Below are 19,614 nucleotides of genomic sequence, written 5' to 3'. Positions count from 1 at the left end.
TCGGCATTTTAATTAAAAAAAAAAACGACGGTCGGAGTTTTTTTTCTCATTATGCACTGCGTGCTCCAGGATTTTTTTTATGTGGTGCACACTGACCACACAGACCCATTCTCTCACATGTGGGCCTACCAGCTTTCTCCTTCTTGATTTGAAGCCGCTAGAATTTATGAGAATATATACGTCAAACACAGTACCTCGTAAGACGTATATATACGGCCGCGACAGTCAAAGGGTTAAATACTACCTAGAAAAAACAGTAAAAAAAAAAAAAAAGAACATAAGAATGTAGGAACACTGCGGCAGGTCTACTGGCACATAGGAGGAAGGCCCTTACCAAAACCACTAATATATTTACTAAATATATTATGACTCTGTAATACAGTAAACCCTCTCATAATACTGCAGATATGTTCCTGAGAATCATCTTATCTAAAAGCATTATGTAAAGCAAAGAACATATGGTAACACAGGGTTAAATTCCCGAGACTACCAAAAATGCTTAATGACTATTTTAATTTTTTTGGTGTGTCGGCTGTTTCCCACCTAGGCAGGGTGGCCCAAAAAGAAAGAAAAAAAAACTTTTATCATCATTCAACACTTTCACCATCACTCATACATAATCACTGTCTTTGCAGAGGCACTCGTCTATGACAGTTAAGATGGCCCTCTCCAAACCGCCAGTATCTCAACCTCTCTTTTAAAGTGCAGGCATTGTACTTTCCCTCTCCAGTACTCAAGTCCAGCTAACTGGTTTCCCTGAATCCCTTCACAAAAAATTATCCTGCTCACAGTCCAACAGCTTGTCAGGTCCCAAAAACCATTCACCTCCATTCACTTCTATCTAACACACTCATGCATGGTTGATGGAAGTCCAAGCCCCTCACCCACAGAACCTCCTTTACCCCTCCCTCCATACTTTTCGAGGACGACCCCTACCCTGCCTTCCTTCCTCTACAGATTTATATGCTCTCCAAGTCATTCTACTTTGTTCCATTTTCTCTAAATGACCAAACCACCTCAACAACCCCTCTTCAGCCCTCTGACTAATACTTTTTGTAACTTCACACCTCCTCCTAATTTCCACACTGCGAATTCTCTGCTTAATACTTACACCCCACATTGCCCTTAGACATGACATCCCCACTACCTCCAGCCTCCTCCTTGCCGCAGCATTTACAACCCATGCTTCACACCCATATAAGAGTGTTGGTAGCACTATACTCTCGCACATTCCCATCTTTGCCTCCATGGATATCGTTTTTTTTTTTGTCTCCACAGGTACCTCAATGCACCACTCACCTTTTTTCCTCCATCAATTCTATGGTTAACCTCATCCTTTATAAACCCATCTGCTGACAAGTCAACTCCCAAATATCTAAACACATTCACTTCTTCCAAACTCCCTCCCTCCAATGTGATATCCAGTTTTTCTTTATCTAAATCTTTTGATACCCTCATCAACTTACTCTTATCTATGTTCACTTTCAACTTCATACCTTTACATACCCTCCCAAACTCATTCACTAACCTTTGCAACTTTTCTTTAGAATCTCTCAAAAGCACAGTATCATCAGCAAAAAGTAACTGTCAACTCCCATTTTGAATCTGATAAAGTTACTGAAAAAATAATGATTAAATAATGTCAGAGACAGCATCAGCTGAGGGTCTGTCAAAATTTCAACATCTGTAAAAATAAAAGCAGCATTTCCTTAGCAAACTGTAACCAACATATAGGAGCATCCCATACCTATATTAAAATAGTATAGTGTACTAAAGATGCATTTGAGAAAGCAATAACCAAGAAAAATACATTAGTGTAGTAATGAAATGTGGGAGGTAGTGGTTACTGCTTTTTAAGGGCTACACTGGCTTGTGCCATGCAAGCCATGGTCCCACTGGTGTGGTAAGTTGTAGCTGGGAGGTATACATAGGTGCCAACTATGGGTCAATATAGCATAATACATCTTAAGCTGTGATGACCCAATAAACCCCCAACACAAATAACTGACATGGCTAATCTTCAGTGATCCTACCCACTACACAATTCTCAATTCTCAATTCTCACTGTACTTCCCATCTCCAGGAATCAAGTCCAGCCTGCTGGTTTCCCTGAATCCCTTCATAAATGTTACCTTGCGTACACTCCAACAGCACGTCAAGTCCTAAAAACCATTTGTCTCCATTTGCTCCTGTCTAACATGCTCACGCATGCTTGGTGGAAGTCCAAGCCCTTTATACATGAAACCTCCTTTACCCCCTCCCTCCAACCTTTCCTAGGCCGACCCCTACCCCGCCTTCCCTCCACTACAGATTTATACACTCTCAAAGTCATTCTATTTTGTTCCATCCTCTCTATATGTCCAAACCATCTCAATAACTCCTCCTCAGCCCTCTGGAAAATAGCTTTGGTAATCCTACACTTCTTCCTAATCTCCAAACTGCGGATTCTCTGCATTATATTCACATCACACATTGCCCTCAGACATGGCATCTCCACTGCTGCCAGCCTTCTCCTTGTTGCAATATTCACAACCCATGCCTCACACCCAGGGTTAATAATCCAAATAATTGTGCCATCATCTACTGAATTTTTCAGTGGTGTATTCTTGATATTAATACAATGGTTTAGATGTCCAGAGATGGAGGGTGTATAAATCTGTAGTGTAGGGAAAGTGGAGTAGGGGTCATACAAGGAAAGGTTGGAGGGAGAAGGGTAGAGATGGTGTTGTATGTATTACATAAGGAGTGAGTGGAGGCAAGAGGTTTTTATGGCCTTATATGCTGTTGATTTGAGCAAGGTAACATTTACGTAGGGATTCAGGGAAACAAGTTAAATGGACTTTTAGGTGGGAACTACAGTGCCTGCATTCTGAAGGAAGGGTGGGGACACTACAATTTGGAGGGACATCTGAGCTGTAGTGTTGGACCACCTCTGGCAAGTGATGGAGTGAGTGATGTCAAGCGATTTTCTTTTAAGGAACACTCCTATTTCAGCGGAAGATGACCAGTGTTAATTTTTTTTTTTTTTTTTTTTTTTTTTAGATTTACAGAGCATAAAGTCAAGAGTTTCTTAGCCTACGAAAGAAACTGTGTAATTTCAATACTGTTCAGCCAAAATCATGATGTGTAAGTTTGTAGTATGAGAGGGCTTACTTTAAGCCTTGAAGAAGGCCAAAATTGTAAATGTATTTTTGGGAATATTAATCCTGCTTTTACAGATAAGCAACAATTTTTCTTGGAAAGTAAAACGATGCCTGAATGGTAAACGAACATTGTACCTTTAGCATCTTTCTCAAATATTCTGCCAAGAATCCTCTGAAGCCTTGATCGTGGTTCCAGTGAGTAAACACAGTCTGCTTAGGTATTGGTCGGCCTTTCTTCTGAGCTCCTCTTAACCAATACCATTCACTTGTTTCATCGTGAACATCAATAATTTGAAGTATTCGGATAAACAAAGCAGATTCATAGTAGGGGAATATGCACATCAACAGAGCATTTTTATTCATATCACCAACCATAAATCTGTAAAAGATATAATATTAAAACCTGAAATAATTTTGTTTGTAACATTTTGGTTCATACAAATGTTAATACCAAATAAGGAGATGATCAGATAAAACACAATTATCAAACTGTACATAAAATGCAATTCAGAATCTATGCAATCTAATCTTATCACTTAGGTATGTAATTTCACATTATTTCAGTCATATCACAGCATATTAGACACTTTTTTTAACACGTCAGCCATCTCCCACTGTCTTTGCAGAGGGGCTCAGATACGACAGTTTAGATGTCCCTCCAAACAGCCAATATTCCAAACCCCTCCTTTAAAGTGCAAACACTGTACTTCCTGCCTCCAGGACTCAAGTCCAGCTAACCGGTTTCCCCAAATCCCTTCACAAAATATTACCCTGCTCACACTCCAACAGCTCATCAGTCCCAAAAACCATTCATCTCCATTGACTCCTATCTAACACGCTCATGCATGCTTGCTGGAAGTCCAAGCCCCTCACCCACAAAACCTCCTTTACCCCCTCCCTCCCTATGTTAATTGTGTTAATAGTACTATAGATGGAGAGTTCAACATATACCTGAAAAGCCAAGTGAATATCAAAATAGACAGGAATGTCATTCTTACCCACTGGAAGGTCAGCAACCATTTTCTCACAAGCACTTAAGATAATGCCATTGTCATAATATATAAACAATTCATGAGCTAACTAGACCCATCAATCTTAACTATACTGACATCAATCTGGGGTCTACACAATCCAATATGCAGCATGTGATTTATCACATGCTGCATATTACAAGTTTACACTAACATATATTAAGTTAGCAATAGAACTACGAATTAAAAAACAATAAAAATTAAATACACACACAGTACACTCATTATTTACCTCAAAATATTTGTAGTCTTAATGCAGGGCAAAAGGTGAGTAGTATTTACTGTAAGAAGTCAGGTGTGGTAGGTATGGTAGCCCTCCTGGCCACCCCACCCACACATAATATACTACGATGCTTAAAGCTCCCTAGAGTGATAAAATGCATATATATGTACAGTACACTCATTACTTACCTTAAAATATTTGTAGTCTTAATGGTCTTAATGTAGGGTGAGAGGTGAAAATTATTTATTTGCAGAAGGCATGTGTGGGAGGAAGGGTAGGGTAGCCCGCCTGGCTACCCCACCCACTATGTAAACAAATGGACAAAGCATCTGGTTATGGTTCATAAACATTCATACAAACACCTCACATTGTGTACAAGTTGTCTCCACAGTGGTACAGTAGAATAAATAAAGACCAACACTTCCATTCTCATGTAATTTTTAGAAGGAATGATGCTCTGACAAATTATTATCATTACAAATTATTATTATTACAAATAATTATTATTAATGCAAGTTATTATTACAATTTATTATTATTACAAATTATTATTATAATCATAATAAAGAAGCACTAAACCCACAAGGATCATGACTAGCTATAGATAGAGTGAAGGCATACAAAAGTAATAAATTTCTAGTTAAGTTACCGGTGTTTAACTAGAGAAAACAATTCTTCCGACCCTCCAACCAACCACTTGGTAAACAAATCTCATACAGTGGACCCTCGCATAGCGCTATTAATCCGTTCCTGAGAGCTCATTGTTATGCGAAATTATCGTTATGCGAATTAATTTTCCCCATAAGAAATAATGGAAATCAAATAAATCCGTGCAAGACACCCAAAAGTATGAAAAAAAAAATTTTTTACCACATGAAATATTAATTTTAATACACACAAACTGAAGAAGACATTCACAGTTACATGACACTTACCTTTATTGAAGATCTGGTGGTGATTGATGGGATGGGAGGAGGGGAGACTGTGGATGGTCTTAGTGTTTAGAAGGGGAATCCCCTTCCATTAGGACTTGGTGTCAAGTCCTTTTCCAGGGTTACTTTCCTTCTTCTTTTAATGCCACTAGGACCAGCTTCAGAGTCACTGGACCTCTGTCGCACAACATATCTGTCCATAGAGGCCTGTACCTCTCGTTCCTTTATGACTTTCCTAAAGTGTTTCACAACATTGTCAGTGTAATAGTCACCAGCATGACTTGCAATAGCTGTGTGAGGGCAATTTTCATCAAAAAAGGTTTGCACTTTAAGCCACATTGCACACATTTCCTTAATCTTTGAAGTAGGCAACTTCTTCAATTTCTCTATCAACTCCTCCGGAGCAGTTTCCTCAGGTGTGGCCTCTTACTGTTGAAGATGATCTAGCAGCTCATCAGTGGTTTGTTCTTCATTGTCCTCCTCCACCAACTCTTCCACATATTTATTTATTATTTTATTATCACACTGGCCGATTCCCACCAAGGCAGGGTGGCCCGAAAAAGTAAAACTTTCACCATCATTCACTCCATCACTGTCTTGCCAGAAGGGTGCTTTACACTACAGTTTTTAAACTGCAACATTAACACCCCTCCTTCAGAGTGCAGGCACTGTACTTCCCATCTCCAGGACTCAAGTCCGGCTTGCCGGTTTCCCTGAACCCCTTCATAAATGTTACTTTGCTCACACTCCAACAGCACGTCAAGTATTAAAAACCATTTGTCTCCATTCACTCCTATCAAACACGCTCACGCATGCCTGCTGGAAGTCCAAGCCCCTCTCACACAAAACCTCCTTTACCCCCTCCCTCCAACCTTTCCTAGGCCGACCCCTACCCCGCCTTCCTTCCACTACAGACTGATACACTCTTGAAGTTATTCTGTTTCGCTCCATTCTCTCCACATGTCCGAACCACCTCAACAACCCTTCCTCAGCCCTCTGGACAACAGTTTTGGTAATCCTGCACCTCCTCCTAACTTCCAAACTACGAATTCTCTGCATTACATTCACACCACACATTGCTCTCAGACATGACATCTCCACTGCCTCCAGCCTTCTCCTCGCTGCAACATTCATCACCCATGCTTCACACCCATATAAGAGCGTTGGTAAAACTATACTCTCATACATTCCCCTCTTTGCCTCCAAGGACAAAGTTCTTTGTCTCCAGAGACTCCTAAGTGCACCACTCACCCTTTTCCCCTCATCAATTCTATGATTCACCTCATCTTTCATAGACCCATCCGCTGACACGTCCACTCCCAAATATCTGAATACATTCACCTCCTCCATACTCTCCCCCTCCAATCTGATATCCAATCTTTCATCGCCTAATCTTTTTGTTATCCTCATAACCTTACTCTTTCCTGTATTCACTTTCAATTTTCTTCTTTTGCACACCCTACCAAATTCATCCACCAATCTCTGCAACTTCTCTTCAGAATCTCCCAAGAGCACAGTGTCATCAGCGAAGAGCAACTGTGACAACTCCCACTTTGTGTGTGATTCTTTATCTTTTAACTCCACGCCTCTTGCCAAGACCCTCGCATTTACTTCTCTTACAACCCCATCTATAAATATATTAAACAACCACGGTGACATCACACATCCTTGTCTAAGGCCTACTTTTACTGGGAAATAATTTCCTTCTTTCCTACATACTCTAACTTGAGCCTCACTATCCTCGTAAAAACTCTTCACTGCTTTCAGTAACCTACCTCCTACACCATACACCTGCAACATCTGCCACATTGCCCCCCTATCCACCCTGTCATACGCCTTTTCCAAATCCATAAATGCCACAAAGACCTCTTTAGCCTTATCTAAATACTGTTCACTTATATGTTTCACTGTAAACACCTGGTCCACACACCCCCTACCTTTCCTAAAGCCTCCTTGTTCATCTGCTATCCTATTCTCCGTCTTACTCTTAATTCTTTCAATAATAACTCTACCATACACTTTGCCAGGTATACTCAACAGACTTATCCCCCTATAATTTTTGCACTCTCTTTTATCCCCTTTGCCTTTATACAAAGGAACTATGCATGCTCTCTGCCAATCCCTAGGTGCCTTACCCTCTTCCATACATTTATTAAATAATTGCACCAACCACTCCAAAACTATATCCCCACCTGCTTTTAACATTTCTATCTTTATCCCATCAATCCCGGCTGCCTTACCCCCTTTCATTTTACCTACTGCCTCACGAACTTCCCCCACACTCACAACTGGCTCTTCCTCACTCCTACAAGATGTTATTCCTCCTTGTCCTATACACGAAATCACAGCTTCCCTATCTTCATCAACATTTAACAATTCCTCAAAATATTCCCTCCATCTTCCCAATACCTCTAACTCTCCATTTAATAACTCTCCTCTCCTATTTTTAACTGACAAATCCATTTGTTCTCTAGGCTTTCTTAACTTGTTAATCTCACTCCAAAACTTTTTCTTATTTTCAACAAAATTTGTTGATAACATCTCACCCACTCTCTCATTTGCTCTCTTTTTACATTGCTTCACCACTCTCTTAACCTCTCTCTTTTTCTCCATATACTCTTCCCTCCTTGCATCACTTCTACTTTGTAAAAACTTCTCATATGCTAACTTTTTCTCCCTTACTACTCTCTTTACATCATCATTCCACCAATCGCTCCTCTTCCCTCCCGCACCCACTTTCCTGTAACCACAAACTTCTGCTGAACACTCTAACACTACATTTTTAAACCTACCCCATACCTCTTCGACCCCATTGCCTATGCTCTCATTAGCCCATCTATCCTCCAATAGCTGTTTATATCTTACCCTAACTGTCTCCTCTTTTAGTTTATAAACCTTCACCTCTCTCTTCCCTGATGCTTCTATTCTCCTTGTATCCCATCTACCTTTTACTCTCAGTGTAGCTACAACTAGAAAGTGATCTGATATATCTGTGGCCCCTCTATAAACATGTACATCCTGAAGTCTACTCAACAGTCTTTTATCTACCAATACATAATCCAACAAACTACTGTCATTTCGCCCTACATCATATCTTGTATACTTATTTATCCTCTTTTTCTTAAAATATGTATTACCTATAACTAAACCCCTTTCTATACAAAGTTCAATCAAAGGGCTCCCATTATCATTTACACCTGGCACCCCAAACTTACCTACCACACCCTCTCTAAAAGTTTCTCCTACTTTAGCATTCAGGTCCCCTACCACAATTACTCTCTCACTTGGTTCAAAGGCTCCTATACATTCACTTAACATCTCCCAAAATCTCTCTCTCTCCTCTGCATTCCTCTCTTCTCCAGGTGCATACACGCTTATTATGACCCACTTCTCGCATCCAACCTTTACTTTAATCCACATAATTCTTGAATTTACACATTCATATTCTCTTTTCTCCTTCCATAACTGATCATTTAACATTACTGCTACCCCTTCCTTTGCTCTAACTCTCTCAGATACTCCAGATTTAATCCCATTTATTTCCCCCCACCGAAACTCCCCTACCCCCTTCAGCTTTGTTTTGCTTAGGGCCAGGACATCCAACTTCTTTTCATTCATAACATCAGCAATCATCTGATGATGAAAGTATTTTCTTTTTGGGGATTTTCTTTCTTTTTTGGGTCACCCTGCCTCGGTGGGAGACGACCAACTTGTTGAAAAAAAAAATAAATAAATAAAAAATATATATATATATACAGTGGACCCCCACATAACGATTACCTCTGAATGCGACCAATTATGTAAGTGTATTTATGTAAGTGTGTTTGTACATGTATGTTTGGGGGTCTGAAATGGACTAATCTACTTCACAATATTTCTTATGGGAACAAATTCGGTCAGTACTGGCACCTGAACATACTTCTGGAGTGAAAAAATATCGTTAACCGGGGGTCCACTGTATATATATATATATATATATATATATATATATATATATATATATATATATATATATATATATATATATATCCTGTCTAAGGGCAATGTGTGGTGTAAATATTATGCAGAAAATTCGGAGTGTGGAAATTAGGAGAAGGTGTGGAGTTAATAAAAGCATTAGTCAGAGGGCAGAAGAGGGGTTGTTGAGGTGGTTTGGTCATTTAGAGAGAATGGATCAAAGTAGAATGACATGGAAAGCATATAAATCTATAGGGGAAGGAAAGAGGGGTAGGGGTCGTCCTCGAAAGGGTTGGAAAGAGGGGGTAAAGGAGGTTTTGTGGGCGAGGGGCTTGGACTTCCAGCAAGCGTGCATGAGCGTGTTAGATAGGAGTGAATGGAGACGAATGATACTTGGGACCTGACGATCTGTTGGAGTGTGAGCAGGGTAATATTTAGTGAAGGGATTCAGGGAAACCGGTTATTTTCATATAGTCGGACTTGAGTCCTGGAAATGGGAAGTACAATGCCTGCACTTTAAAGGAGGGGGTTGGGATATTGGCAGTTTGGAGGGATATGTTGTGTATCTTTATACATATATGCTTCTAAACTGTTGTATCCTGAGCACCACTGCAAAAGCAGTGATAATGTGTGAGTGTGGTGAAAGTGTTGAATGATGATGAAAGTATTTTCTTTTTGGGGATTTTCTTTCTTTTTTGGGTCACCCTGCCTCGGTGGGAGACGACCGACTTGTTGAAAAAAAAAAAAAAAAATATATATATATATATATATTTTTTTTTTTTTCAACAAGTCGGCCGTCTCCCACCGAGGCAGGGTGACCCAAAAAAGAAAGAAAATCCCCAAAAAGAAAATACTTTCATCATCATTCAACACTTTCACCACACTCACACATCATCACTGCTTTTGCAGAGGTGCTCAGGATACAACAGTTTAGAAGCATATACGTATAAAGATACACAACATATCCCTCTAAACTGCCAATATCCCAAACCCCTCCTTTAAAGTGCAGGCATTGTACTTCCCATTTCCAGGACTCAAGTCCGACTAAATGAAAATAAATAAATAAATAAATAAATAAATAAATAAATAAATAAATATATATGAATGAATATATGTGAATGATGGTGAAAGTTTTTCTTTTTCGGGCCACCCTGCCTTGGTGGGAATCGGCCAGTGTGATAATAAAAAAATAAAATATAAAAAATATATATACAGTGGACCCCCGCTTAACGATCACCTCCAAATGCGACCAATTATGTAAGTGTATTTATGTAAGTGCGTTTGTACGTGTATGTTTGGGGGTCTGAAATGGACTAATCTACTTCACAATATTCCTTATGGGAACAAATTCGGTCAGTACTGGCACCTGAACATACTTCTGGAATGAAAAAATATCGTTAACCGGGGGTCCACTGTATGTATGTATGTATGTATGTATGTATGTATGTATGTATGTATGTATGTATGTATGTATGTATGTATGTGTGTGTATATATATATATGTATATATATATATATATATATATATATATATATATATATATATATATATATATATATATATATATATATATATATATATATATATATATATATATATATATATAATATATATATATATATATATATATATATATATATATATATATATATATATATATATATATATATATATATATATATATATATATATATATATATATATATATTCTCCATGGGGGAGTGGAACATAATTCTTTCTCCGTAAGCCATGCGTGTTGTAAGAGGTTACTAAAATGCCAGGAGCAAGTAACCCCTTCTCCTGTATAAATTACTAAATTTAAAAAGAGAAACTTTCGTTTTTCTTTTTGGGCCACCCTGCCTTGGTGGGATACGGCCGGTGTGTTGAAAGAAAGAAATTTTTGTACATGTATATATATTGAAAGAATTAGAGGTAAGACAGAATGTAGAATTGCGGATGAGCAAGGAGGTTTTAGAGTGGGTAGGGGATGTGTAGATCAAGTGTTTACATAGAAGCATATATGTGAGCAGTATTTAGATAAAAGTAGGGAAGTTTTTATTGCATTTATGGATTTAGAAAAGGCATATGATAGAGTGGATAGGAAAGCAATGTGGCAGATGTTGCAAGTATATGGAATAGGTAGTAAGTTACTAAATGCTGTAAAGAGTTTTTATGAGGATAGTGAGGCTCAGGTTAGGGTGTGTTGAAGAGAAGGAGACTATTTCCTGGTAAAAGTAGGTGTTAGATAGGGATGTGTAATGTCACCATGGTTGTTTAATATATTTATAGATGGGGTTGTAAAAGATGTAAATGCTAGGGTGTTTGGGAGAGGGGTGGGATTAAATTATGGGGAATTAAATACAAAATGGGAAGTGACACAGTTACTTTTTTGCTGATAATACTGTGCTTATGGGAGATTCTAAAGAAAAATTGCAAAGGTTAGTGGACGAATTTAGGTGTGTGTGTAAAGGTAGAAAGTTGAAAGTGAACATAGAAAAGAGTAAGGTGATGAGAGTATCAAATGATTTAGATTAACATTTTTACTTACCTTTATTGAAGATTGGTGATGGCATCTGGAAGATAGGGAGGAGGAGAGAGGGAGTTGGGGTTAGTGTTTGGAAGGAGAATCCCCCTCCATGAGGACTTCAGGTAAAGCCCTCTCGGGGGTTACTTCCCTTCTCTCTCTTTTTATGCCACTAGGACCAGCTTGAGAGTCACTGGACCCCTGTCTCACTAAATAACTGTCCACAGTCCTCTGTTTCTGGCACCTCTTTAACATTTCCCTAAAATGGGACATGGTTCTGTCATTGAACTTGTTGCAAAGATGGCTTGTTTCAGCTTGCTCAGGGTGGTACTTCTGCACAAACATTTGGACATCATTCCACTTGGCACAAATCTCCTTAATCTTTGAAGAAGGCACCTCATCCACTCCCTATATTAACACCTTTCACAACATCAGCTTCCTTGATTTGTTCTTTCTTTGACAGGATAGAACCGATGGTCGACTTGTTTTTCCCATACATCCTGGCAAACTCAAAAAGTCTCACACCACTCTAATACTTCTGTATTATTTCCTTCTTCACATCTTTGGTGTTTCTTACTTTCTTTACCACAGGGGTACCACTAGGAAGTTTCTTTGGGCCCATAGCAGCTTATTTCACAGTCCCACAAGCACTAAACACAACGAAATACAGTGGACCCCCGCTTAACGATCACCTCCAAATGCGACCAATTATGTAAGTGTATTTATGTAAGTGCGTTTGTACGTGTATGTTTGGGGGTCTGAAATGGACTAATCTACTTCACAATATTCCTTATGGGAAAAAATTCGGTCAGTACTGGCACCTGAACATACTACTGGAATGAAAAAAGTTCGTTAACCGGGGGTCCACTGTAATCGTAAAATGCGTGAATGAGAGCGCAGGTTAGTGTTCACTCAAGCATAAACAAAGCTAGACTGCTTGCAGCGCCTGCGCGGGGATGCAGACAGAGCGAGCGGCAGACAGGTCCCGTACCCGGTGGTCCGAAAATAGGGGCGCGTTCGATAATAGGGACACAGTTTGTCCGAAAAAATGGTCCTATTTTCGAAACGTTCGGTATGTGATATGTTCGATTTTTGAGGTTCCACTGTATAGTAGTACCAACACTCTTGAATGGGTGTGAAGCTTGGGTTGTAAATGCAGCAGCGAGGAGGCAGTTGGAGGCAGTGGAGATATCCTGTCTAAGGGCAATGTGTGGTGTAAATATGCAGAAAATTCGAAGTGTGGAAATTAGGAGGTGTGGAGTTAATAAAAGTATTAGTCAGAGGGCTAAAGAGGGTTTGTTGAGGTGGTTTGGTCATTTAGAGAGAAAGAATCAAAGTAGAATGACATGGAGAGCGTATAAATCTGTAGGGGAAGGAAGGCAGGGTAGGGGTCATCCTCGAAAAGGTTGGAAGGAGGGGGTAAAGGTGTTGTGGGCGAGGGGTTTGGACTTCCAGCAAGCGTGCGTGAGCGTGTTAGATAGGAGTGAATGGAGACAAATGGTATTTGGGACCTGACGAGCTGTTGGAGTGTGAGCAGGGTAATATTTAGTGAAGGGATTCAAGGAAACTGATTATTTTATATAACCGGACTTGAGTCCTGGAAATGGGAATTGCAATGCCTGCGCTCTAAAGGAGGGGTTTGAGATACGTGTATTGGCAATTTGGAGGGATATATTGTGTATTTTTTAAGTATATACATGTACTTCTAAACTGTTGTAATCTGGGCACCTCTGCAAAAACAGTGATTATGTGTGAGTGAGGTGAAAGTGTTGAATGATGATGAAAGTATTTTCTTTTTGGGGATTTTCTTTCTTTTTGGGTCACCCTGCCTCGGTGGGTGACAGTCGACTTGCTGGAGAAAAAAAAAAAAATGCTTGTACATGCATGTGTTGTGTGACCTAAGTTTAAGTAGAAGTAGCAAGACGTACCTGAATTCTTGCATGTTTATGAGACAGAAAAATAGACACCAGTAATCCTACCATCATGTAAAACAATTACAAGCTTCCGTTTCATACTCACTTGGCAGGACGGTAGTACCTCCCTGGGTGGTTGCTGTCTACCAACCTACTACCTAGATTACCTACAGATTTTATAACTTAACAGAAATGCAAAGGTTCATTTTGCAGTAAACTTGCCTGTACACCAGCCATTCAAGTGCCTGTAGAGCAGCCTGTTTCTCTAAATATGGAGACAACAGGAGAAGAAACTGTTCAATGGACTTATCAAGCAACGTATTGGCAGATCTGTCTTTCACTGCACGTTGAACATCCTTTGCTGTCTTCCCAAACAGTGAATTTTCAAATTCAAGAAAATCCCTGTTAGTCTCTACCAGCTCTTCAAAGCCATTCTTGCCTGTAAATGAAAATGAAACTTGCTATTGTTGTGTATGGGTGTTACAAATGTTGTGATAAACTTAAATGTTACAATTTATGATCACCTTGTGTGAGTTATAATAAGGCAGACAAGCCACATAGTATTGGAGTATTTATTTTAGGCCAGATTCTTGATCTGGGAATCTTGTGACATCTGAGAAAGGATTAACACAAAATTTAGTCAGGGGAAAGTAATATAACATGATTCACTCTGAAATACTTCATATTATAAGGAAATTCTTACAATCTTAAGATACTAGAAGCCTCACATACCACATGAACTTTAATAAAACCACCAAACACGAGCACTCAGTTATCTTGCATACACAGTTAATGTTAAACTGACCACTTCTGGCTTCTCCTGACATGCTCACACAAACTCAGTCTCACATCTGACAAACATAAACCAGAGTGACATTCAGGAACCTAGGCAAACAGAGGCTCAGAAAACACATCACTTCATATATGTCAATCATGAGTATGTAGCATGTGTAAGGAACCCTCATCTAGTAAAACACATGAAAGTACATAAGAGGACAAAAGAAAAGTACCCAAATTGAGGGGAATGAGCTATAAAAAATGTATGAACTAGGTTTTATGTGACCAGAGGAAAAAAAATAAATACAAAATATGATCATGTACAAATTCTGGGCCATAGACAGGCTAAACATAATAGGCTCTTTACAAGGGATGAGATAGGGACAGAAAGCATAGTTGAAAACTAAACTCAAATGAACAAACAGGATATCAAAAAACATTTCTTCAAAATAAGAAATGGTAAAGAGTTAGAATGACCTGAACAATGACACAGTCAAAGCGAATTTCATACAAAGGTTAAAAAAAAATTAATGACTTATTTCTTGCAATTCAGCCCAAAGTAAAGAGATCAACTCTCAAAAAATAAAATATATAATTAAACTCCACATAGCTATGTTGGCTAATAGAAGAAAAGAAGGTAATATCATAAAAGCATATGAAGAAAAGAAAAAATCTGTTTTCATCATCAATGGGAGAACACAAGACCACAAACAAAAAGTGGATAATAGCAAAAAAAAAAAAAAAATCCTAAAATAGTTTAAGAACAATGTAACGAAACAGGATCTAAGAGGAGGCAACACCTACAGCCAGTGGAAAGTAGAAAAAAAAAAAAATAGAGATTTATCTCTATTTATTTATCTTCGGCATAGTTTTGCTCATGTGAATAAGTGATTTAGAAAAAAACAAGTTGATAAATGAGACATGTGCAACATTTGGGTATCTTTATTCTGAGAATGTTTTACCAGCCAGTGGCTTCTTCAGTCCAGTGCAGACTTCAGGCTGAGTGACTGATTACCTCAAACCACCTTTTCCTGCATTGGACTGAAGAAGCCACTGGCTAGTAAAACTTTTCCAGAATAAAGATACCCAAATGTTGCACAGGTGTCTCATTTATCAGCTCTGCTCCTACAGCTACACCCACACACCATGATAGATGCATGCATTCTCTCCTGTTTAGAGAAAGCAGGGCAATTTCTACCTGTTGTGGAGAAGGAAGTAGAGTTTGGATATGTTTTGTGGCACTCCCTAACATGTAAAGTTTTAAGAGATTCCTGAGTTGAAGCAGCTTTTGTGAATTTTAAGGTAAAATAGTAAAGCAAACATTAGCAGTGCTTTTATTATATAATGGTCAAAAGCACTAGGTCAAATCATGAGTATGCCTCCACACCAAAGAAAAAAAAAATGAGTGGACTGATGGACAAAAATGGAACAAAACCAAGTAAGGCAAAAGGATGATAAAACAAAATGAATAAGGAAAATGAAGAACTGAAGAGTGAAATAGAAGTAATCAAAGGTTATCAACAACTCATGTAGAAAACATTACAAGAGGTATCTGATGTATCACAATGGAACAAGAAGGGATGAACAAAAAAATTGGTAAACAATTCAGTTTATAGAAGGGAAATAGTAGTGATAAAACAAAAATAGAAGAAATTTATTCAGGATTAACAAAGCAAAACTAAATAAACAAGTGAAACTAGCTCTTGATGTCGCAGAAAATGCCAACAAAAGTTTTAAGAAGATTAAAAAAAAAGAGGAATACACAGTAAAGCTATGCGAAAATAAGGAAAAAGTAAACAGAACAGTAGGTTACATAAGACAGAGAAATTTCAGGTAGGGCTAACATTAGACCTGAAATAAAATAAAGAGGGCAAATTGTTCTAAGCTATTCAGGTAAACTGTAGGCAGTGAAAAGACTGTCAGTGTTGTTGGATGTTCTGAAAAAGAAATTGAATCAAGATCAGAAATTGACAAAGAGTAATGAAATCACTTTATTAAGATGACAAAGTACTTCAGAGAATTTAAGTATCTAGGACCATATACTGTAGTAGTTACTAAGGGATACAGGAGAATTGGAAAAATAGAAAAAGATAAAAAATAGGCCACTGAAAATAACAGAAATTGCTAGAGAAAGCTAATTACAAAAAACTGGAAGGTTTGTAAGTCAACAGCCACTAGAAATTCCCAAACTTTCCCAGCTCAACACTTTTAAGGCAGAGAGAGACTGCTACACTAAATATCGTTTAACTTACCAATATCAAAATATGTATCTCTGCCATACTTAGCAGCCTCTGATGGATCAAAGAGAATAGATCTTCGTATTCTTTTATAGTCCAATATAGATGTCTGTGGAGCTGCTAGCTTCTTTAGTTGTGCTTCTAATGAAGTTGCCATTTTTCATAGATAGGAATACTTTTTCACTGGAAAAATAAAGAAAAGATACAGTACATCTTTCTCATTACAGTGTTAAAATTAGGCTTCCAGCTATCTATACATAGTAATTTATGAATAACTTCTGAAGTTACCTATCACCAAAGCAAAAAATAAAGCTTTCTTCTACATAATTTCTGTGACTCTTGCAAACTGTATACAGCTACTAAGTTTCTTGTCACATAAGGGTCAGGGCACTTGACTATCCTCAGGCAAGATCTGGTTGGCTTCTGCATCAGCAAGCTAACCAGTAAACCCTCGATACAACAGACTTTTAAAATTATAGGCAAAATCCACTAGTTAAACTGCACTTTTAACTTCTTTATTTTCAATGTTCATACCACCATATCTGTAAATTGTGTGTACAGTACTATATTAGGTGCTATACTGCAGAGTAATTTACTGCACATTTTAACTATTTTTTAACATCTTTCTGATACAGTGGACCCCCGCATAACGATGGTATCACATAGCGATTATTCCGCATACCGCTTACTTTAATCGCAAAATTTTTGCCGCGCATACCGATTAAAAACCCGCTCACCGATTTTCGTCCGAGACGCGTCCAATGTGCGCCCTCAGCCAGCCTCACATGTGCCGCCCGTGCCATTGTTTACCAGCCAGCCTCCGCGGTAACATCCAAGCATACACTCGGAATATTTCGTATTATTACAGTGTTTTCGGTGCTGTTTCTGGAAAATAAGTGACCATGGGCCCCAAGAAAGCTTCTAGTGCCAACCCTGTGGTAAAAAGGGTGAGAATTAGTATGGAAATTAAGAAAGATTTTGAAGGGTTTGGGGCTAACCCTGAGAAGCCTATGCCAGTTGTGGAATCCATTGTGCCTACTTCAAAAATTAAGGAAATGTGTGCACAGTGGGTTGAAGTGCAAACCTTTATGGATGAAAATCACCCTGACACAGCTGTTGCAAGCCGTGCTGGTGACTATTTCAATGACAATGTTGTGGCCCATTTTAGACAAATCGTAAAGGAACGGGAGGTACAGAGCTCTATGGACAGATTTGTTGTGCGACAGAGGTCCAGTGACTCTCAAGCTGGTCCTAGTGGCATTAAAAGAAGAAGGGAAGTAACCCCGGAAAAGGACTTGCTACCTCAAGTCCTAATGGAAGGGGATTCCCCTTCTAAACAATAAGTTCGACACTCTCCCCTCCTCCCATCCCATCAATCATCACCAGATCTTCAATAAAAGTAAGTGTCATGTAAGTGTGCATGCCTTTTTCAGTTTGTGTGTATTAAAATTAACATTTCATGTGGTAAAAAAATTTTTTTTTCATACTTTTGGGTGTCTTGCACGGATTAATTTTATTTCCATTATTTCTTATGGGGAAAATTCATTCACATAACGATTATTTCGCATAACAATTACCCCTCTTGCACGGATTAAAATCGTTAACCGGGGGTCCACTGTATAATGGACAACCCCTATTAATCCGTTATACTGAGAATTTACTATACATACTTCAGAAGACAACTGGACACTCATGAAATACAGTGGACCCCCGGTTAACGATATTTTTTCACTCCATAAGTATGTTCAGGTGCCAGTACTGACCGAATTTATTCCCATAAGGAATATTGTGAAGTAGATTATTCCTTTCAGACCCCCAAACATACACGTACAAACGCACTTACATAAATACACTTACATAATTGGTCGCATTTGGAGGTAATCGTTATGCGGGGGTCCACTGTATTAATTTCATAAATTAGAAATTGCAAACAACAGGCATTATCATACACCCCTTACCCCATACAGTGGACCCCCGGTTTTCGGCTGGTGTGGAAATCATGCAATTCGGATTTTGAGCACTTTTTTCGAGAAAATTTCCCCCGGGTGTTGTACATCGGCTCAGAAATAGACAGTATCAAACATGCCTTTGTTACTCGTTCACTAAGAGTGTCCTTCTAGTCTTAACGCCCTAGTAATACACCTACCATCCGACTTACGACCTGCTCGACATACGACCATTCGACTTACAACCGTGTTTTCTATGCCAAATTTCTGGGAAATAAACAACTGTTTGTGTTGTACACAGTGTTTATCCTAAACCTTACAGTATAAAATACAGTACTAACAGCATAAAAAATAAAGTAAAAAATGAAATACCAAAATAAAACAATAAAGTCATTACAAAAATGTGATGTTGATATTCAGTAGTAAGGTTCGACTTACGTCCATTTCGACTTATGACCGGTTGGTTGGAACCAAACTCGGTCGTAAATCGAATGGTACCTGTACTAATATGTACAGGTACCATCCGACTTATGACCAAGCTTGGTTCTGACCAACCAGTCGCAAGTCAAAATGGATGTAAGTCGAATCTTACTACTGAATATCAACATCACACTATTGTAATGAATTTATTTTATTGTTTTATTTTGGTATTTTATTTTTTACTTTACTTTTCATGTTGTTAGTACTGTTAGGATAAACACTGTGTACAACACAAACAGTTGTTTATTTCCCAGAAATCTGGCATAAAAGGCATGGTCGTAAGTCGAGTGGTCATATCTTGAGCAGGTCTTAAGTCGGATGGTAATAGTTTGCAATAATAATCACTGTTGGGCACATTAAATGTCTTATTTCAAGTTATAGACATTTTCATTAATCCACCTATGATATTTTCTTCAAAATTATACTATAAGAAACACGTTACATATCATA

The 19,614-nt window shown here is 38.5% G+C and overlaps 1 protein-coding gene across 2 annotated transcripts in view; it reads right to left on the bottom strand.

The window, feature by feature from the left end:
• Positions 1-16,921, bottom strand: part of l(2)k09022 (HEAT repeat containing 1 homolog l(2)k09022) — a gene marked incomplete at its 5' end in the record, with an annotated part of 169,710 nt that extends 152,789 nt beyond the window's left edge. For both annotated transcript variants that reach the window (XM_070098672.1, XM_070098673.1), the window contains 3 exon segments: positions 3,279-3,522; positions 13,947-14,163; positions 16,754-16,921. In XM_070098672.1, coding sequence (XP_069954773.1) covers positions 3,279-3,522; positions 13,947-14,163; positions 16,754-16,895 — 603 coding nt within the window.
• Positions 16,922-19,614: the final 2,693 nt, after the last annotated feature.

Source organism: Cherax quadricarinatus, chromosome 63 (genome assembly GCF_038502225.1).
Source record: "Cherax quadricarinatus isolate ZL_2023a chromosome 63, ASM3850222v1, whole genome shotgun sequence".
NCBI classification, from domain to species: Eukaryota; Metazoa; Arthropoda; class Malacostraca; order Decapoda; family Parastacidae; genus Cherax; species Cherax quadricarinatus.
This window is presented reverse-complemented; position numbering and strand designations above follow the sequence as displayed.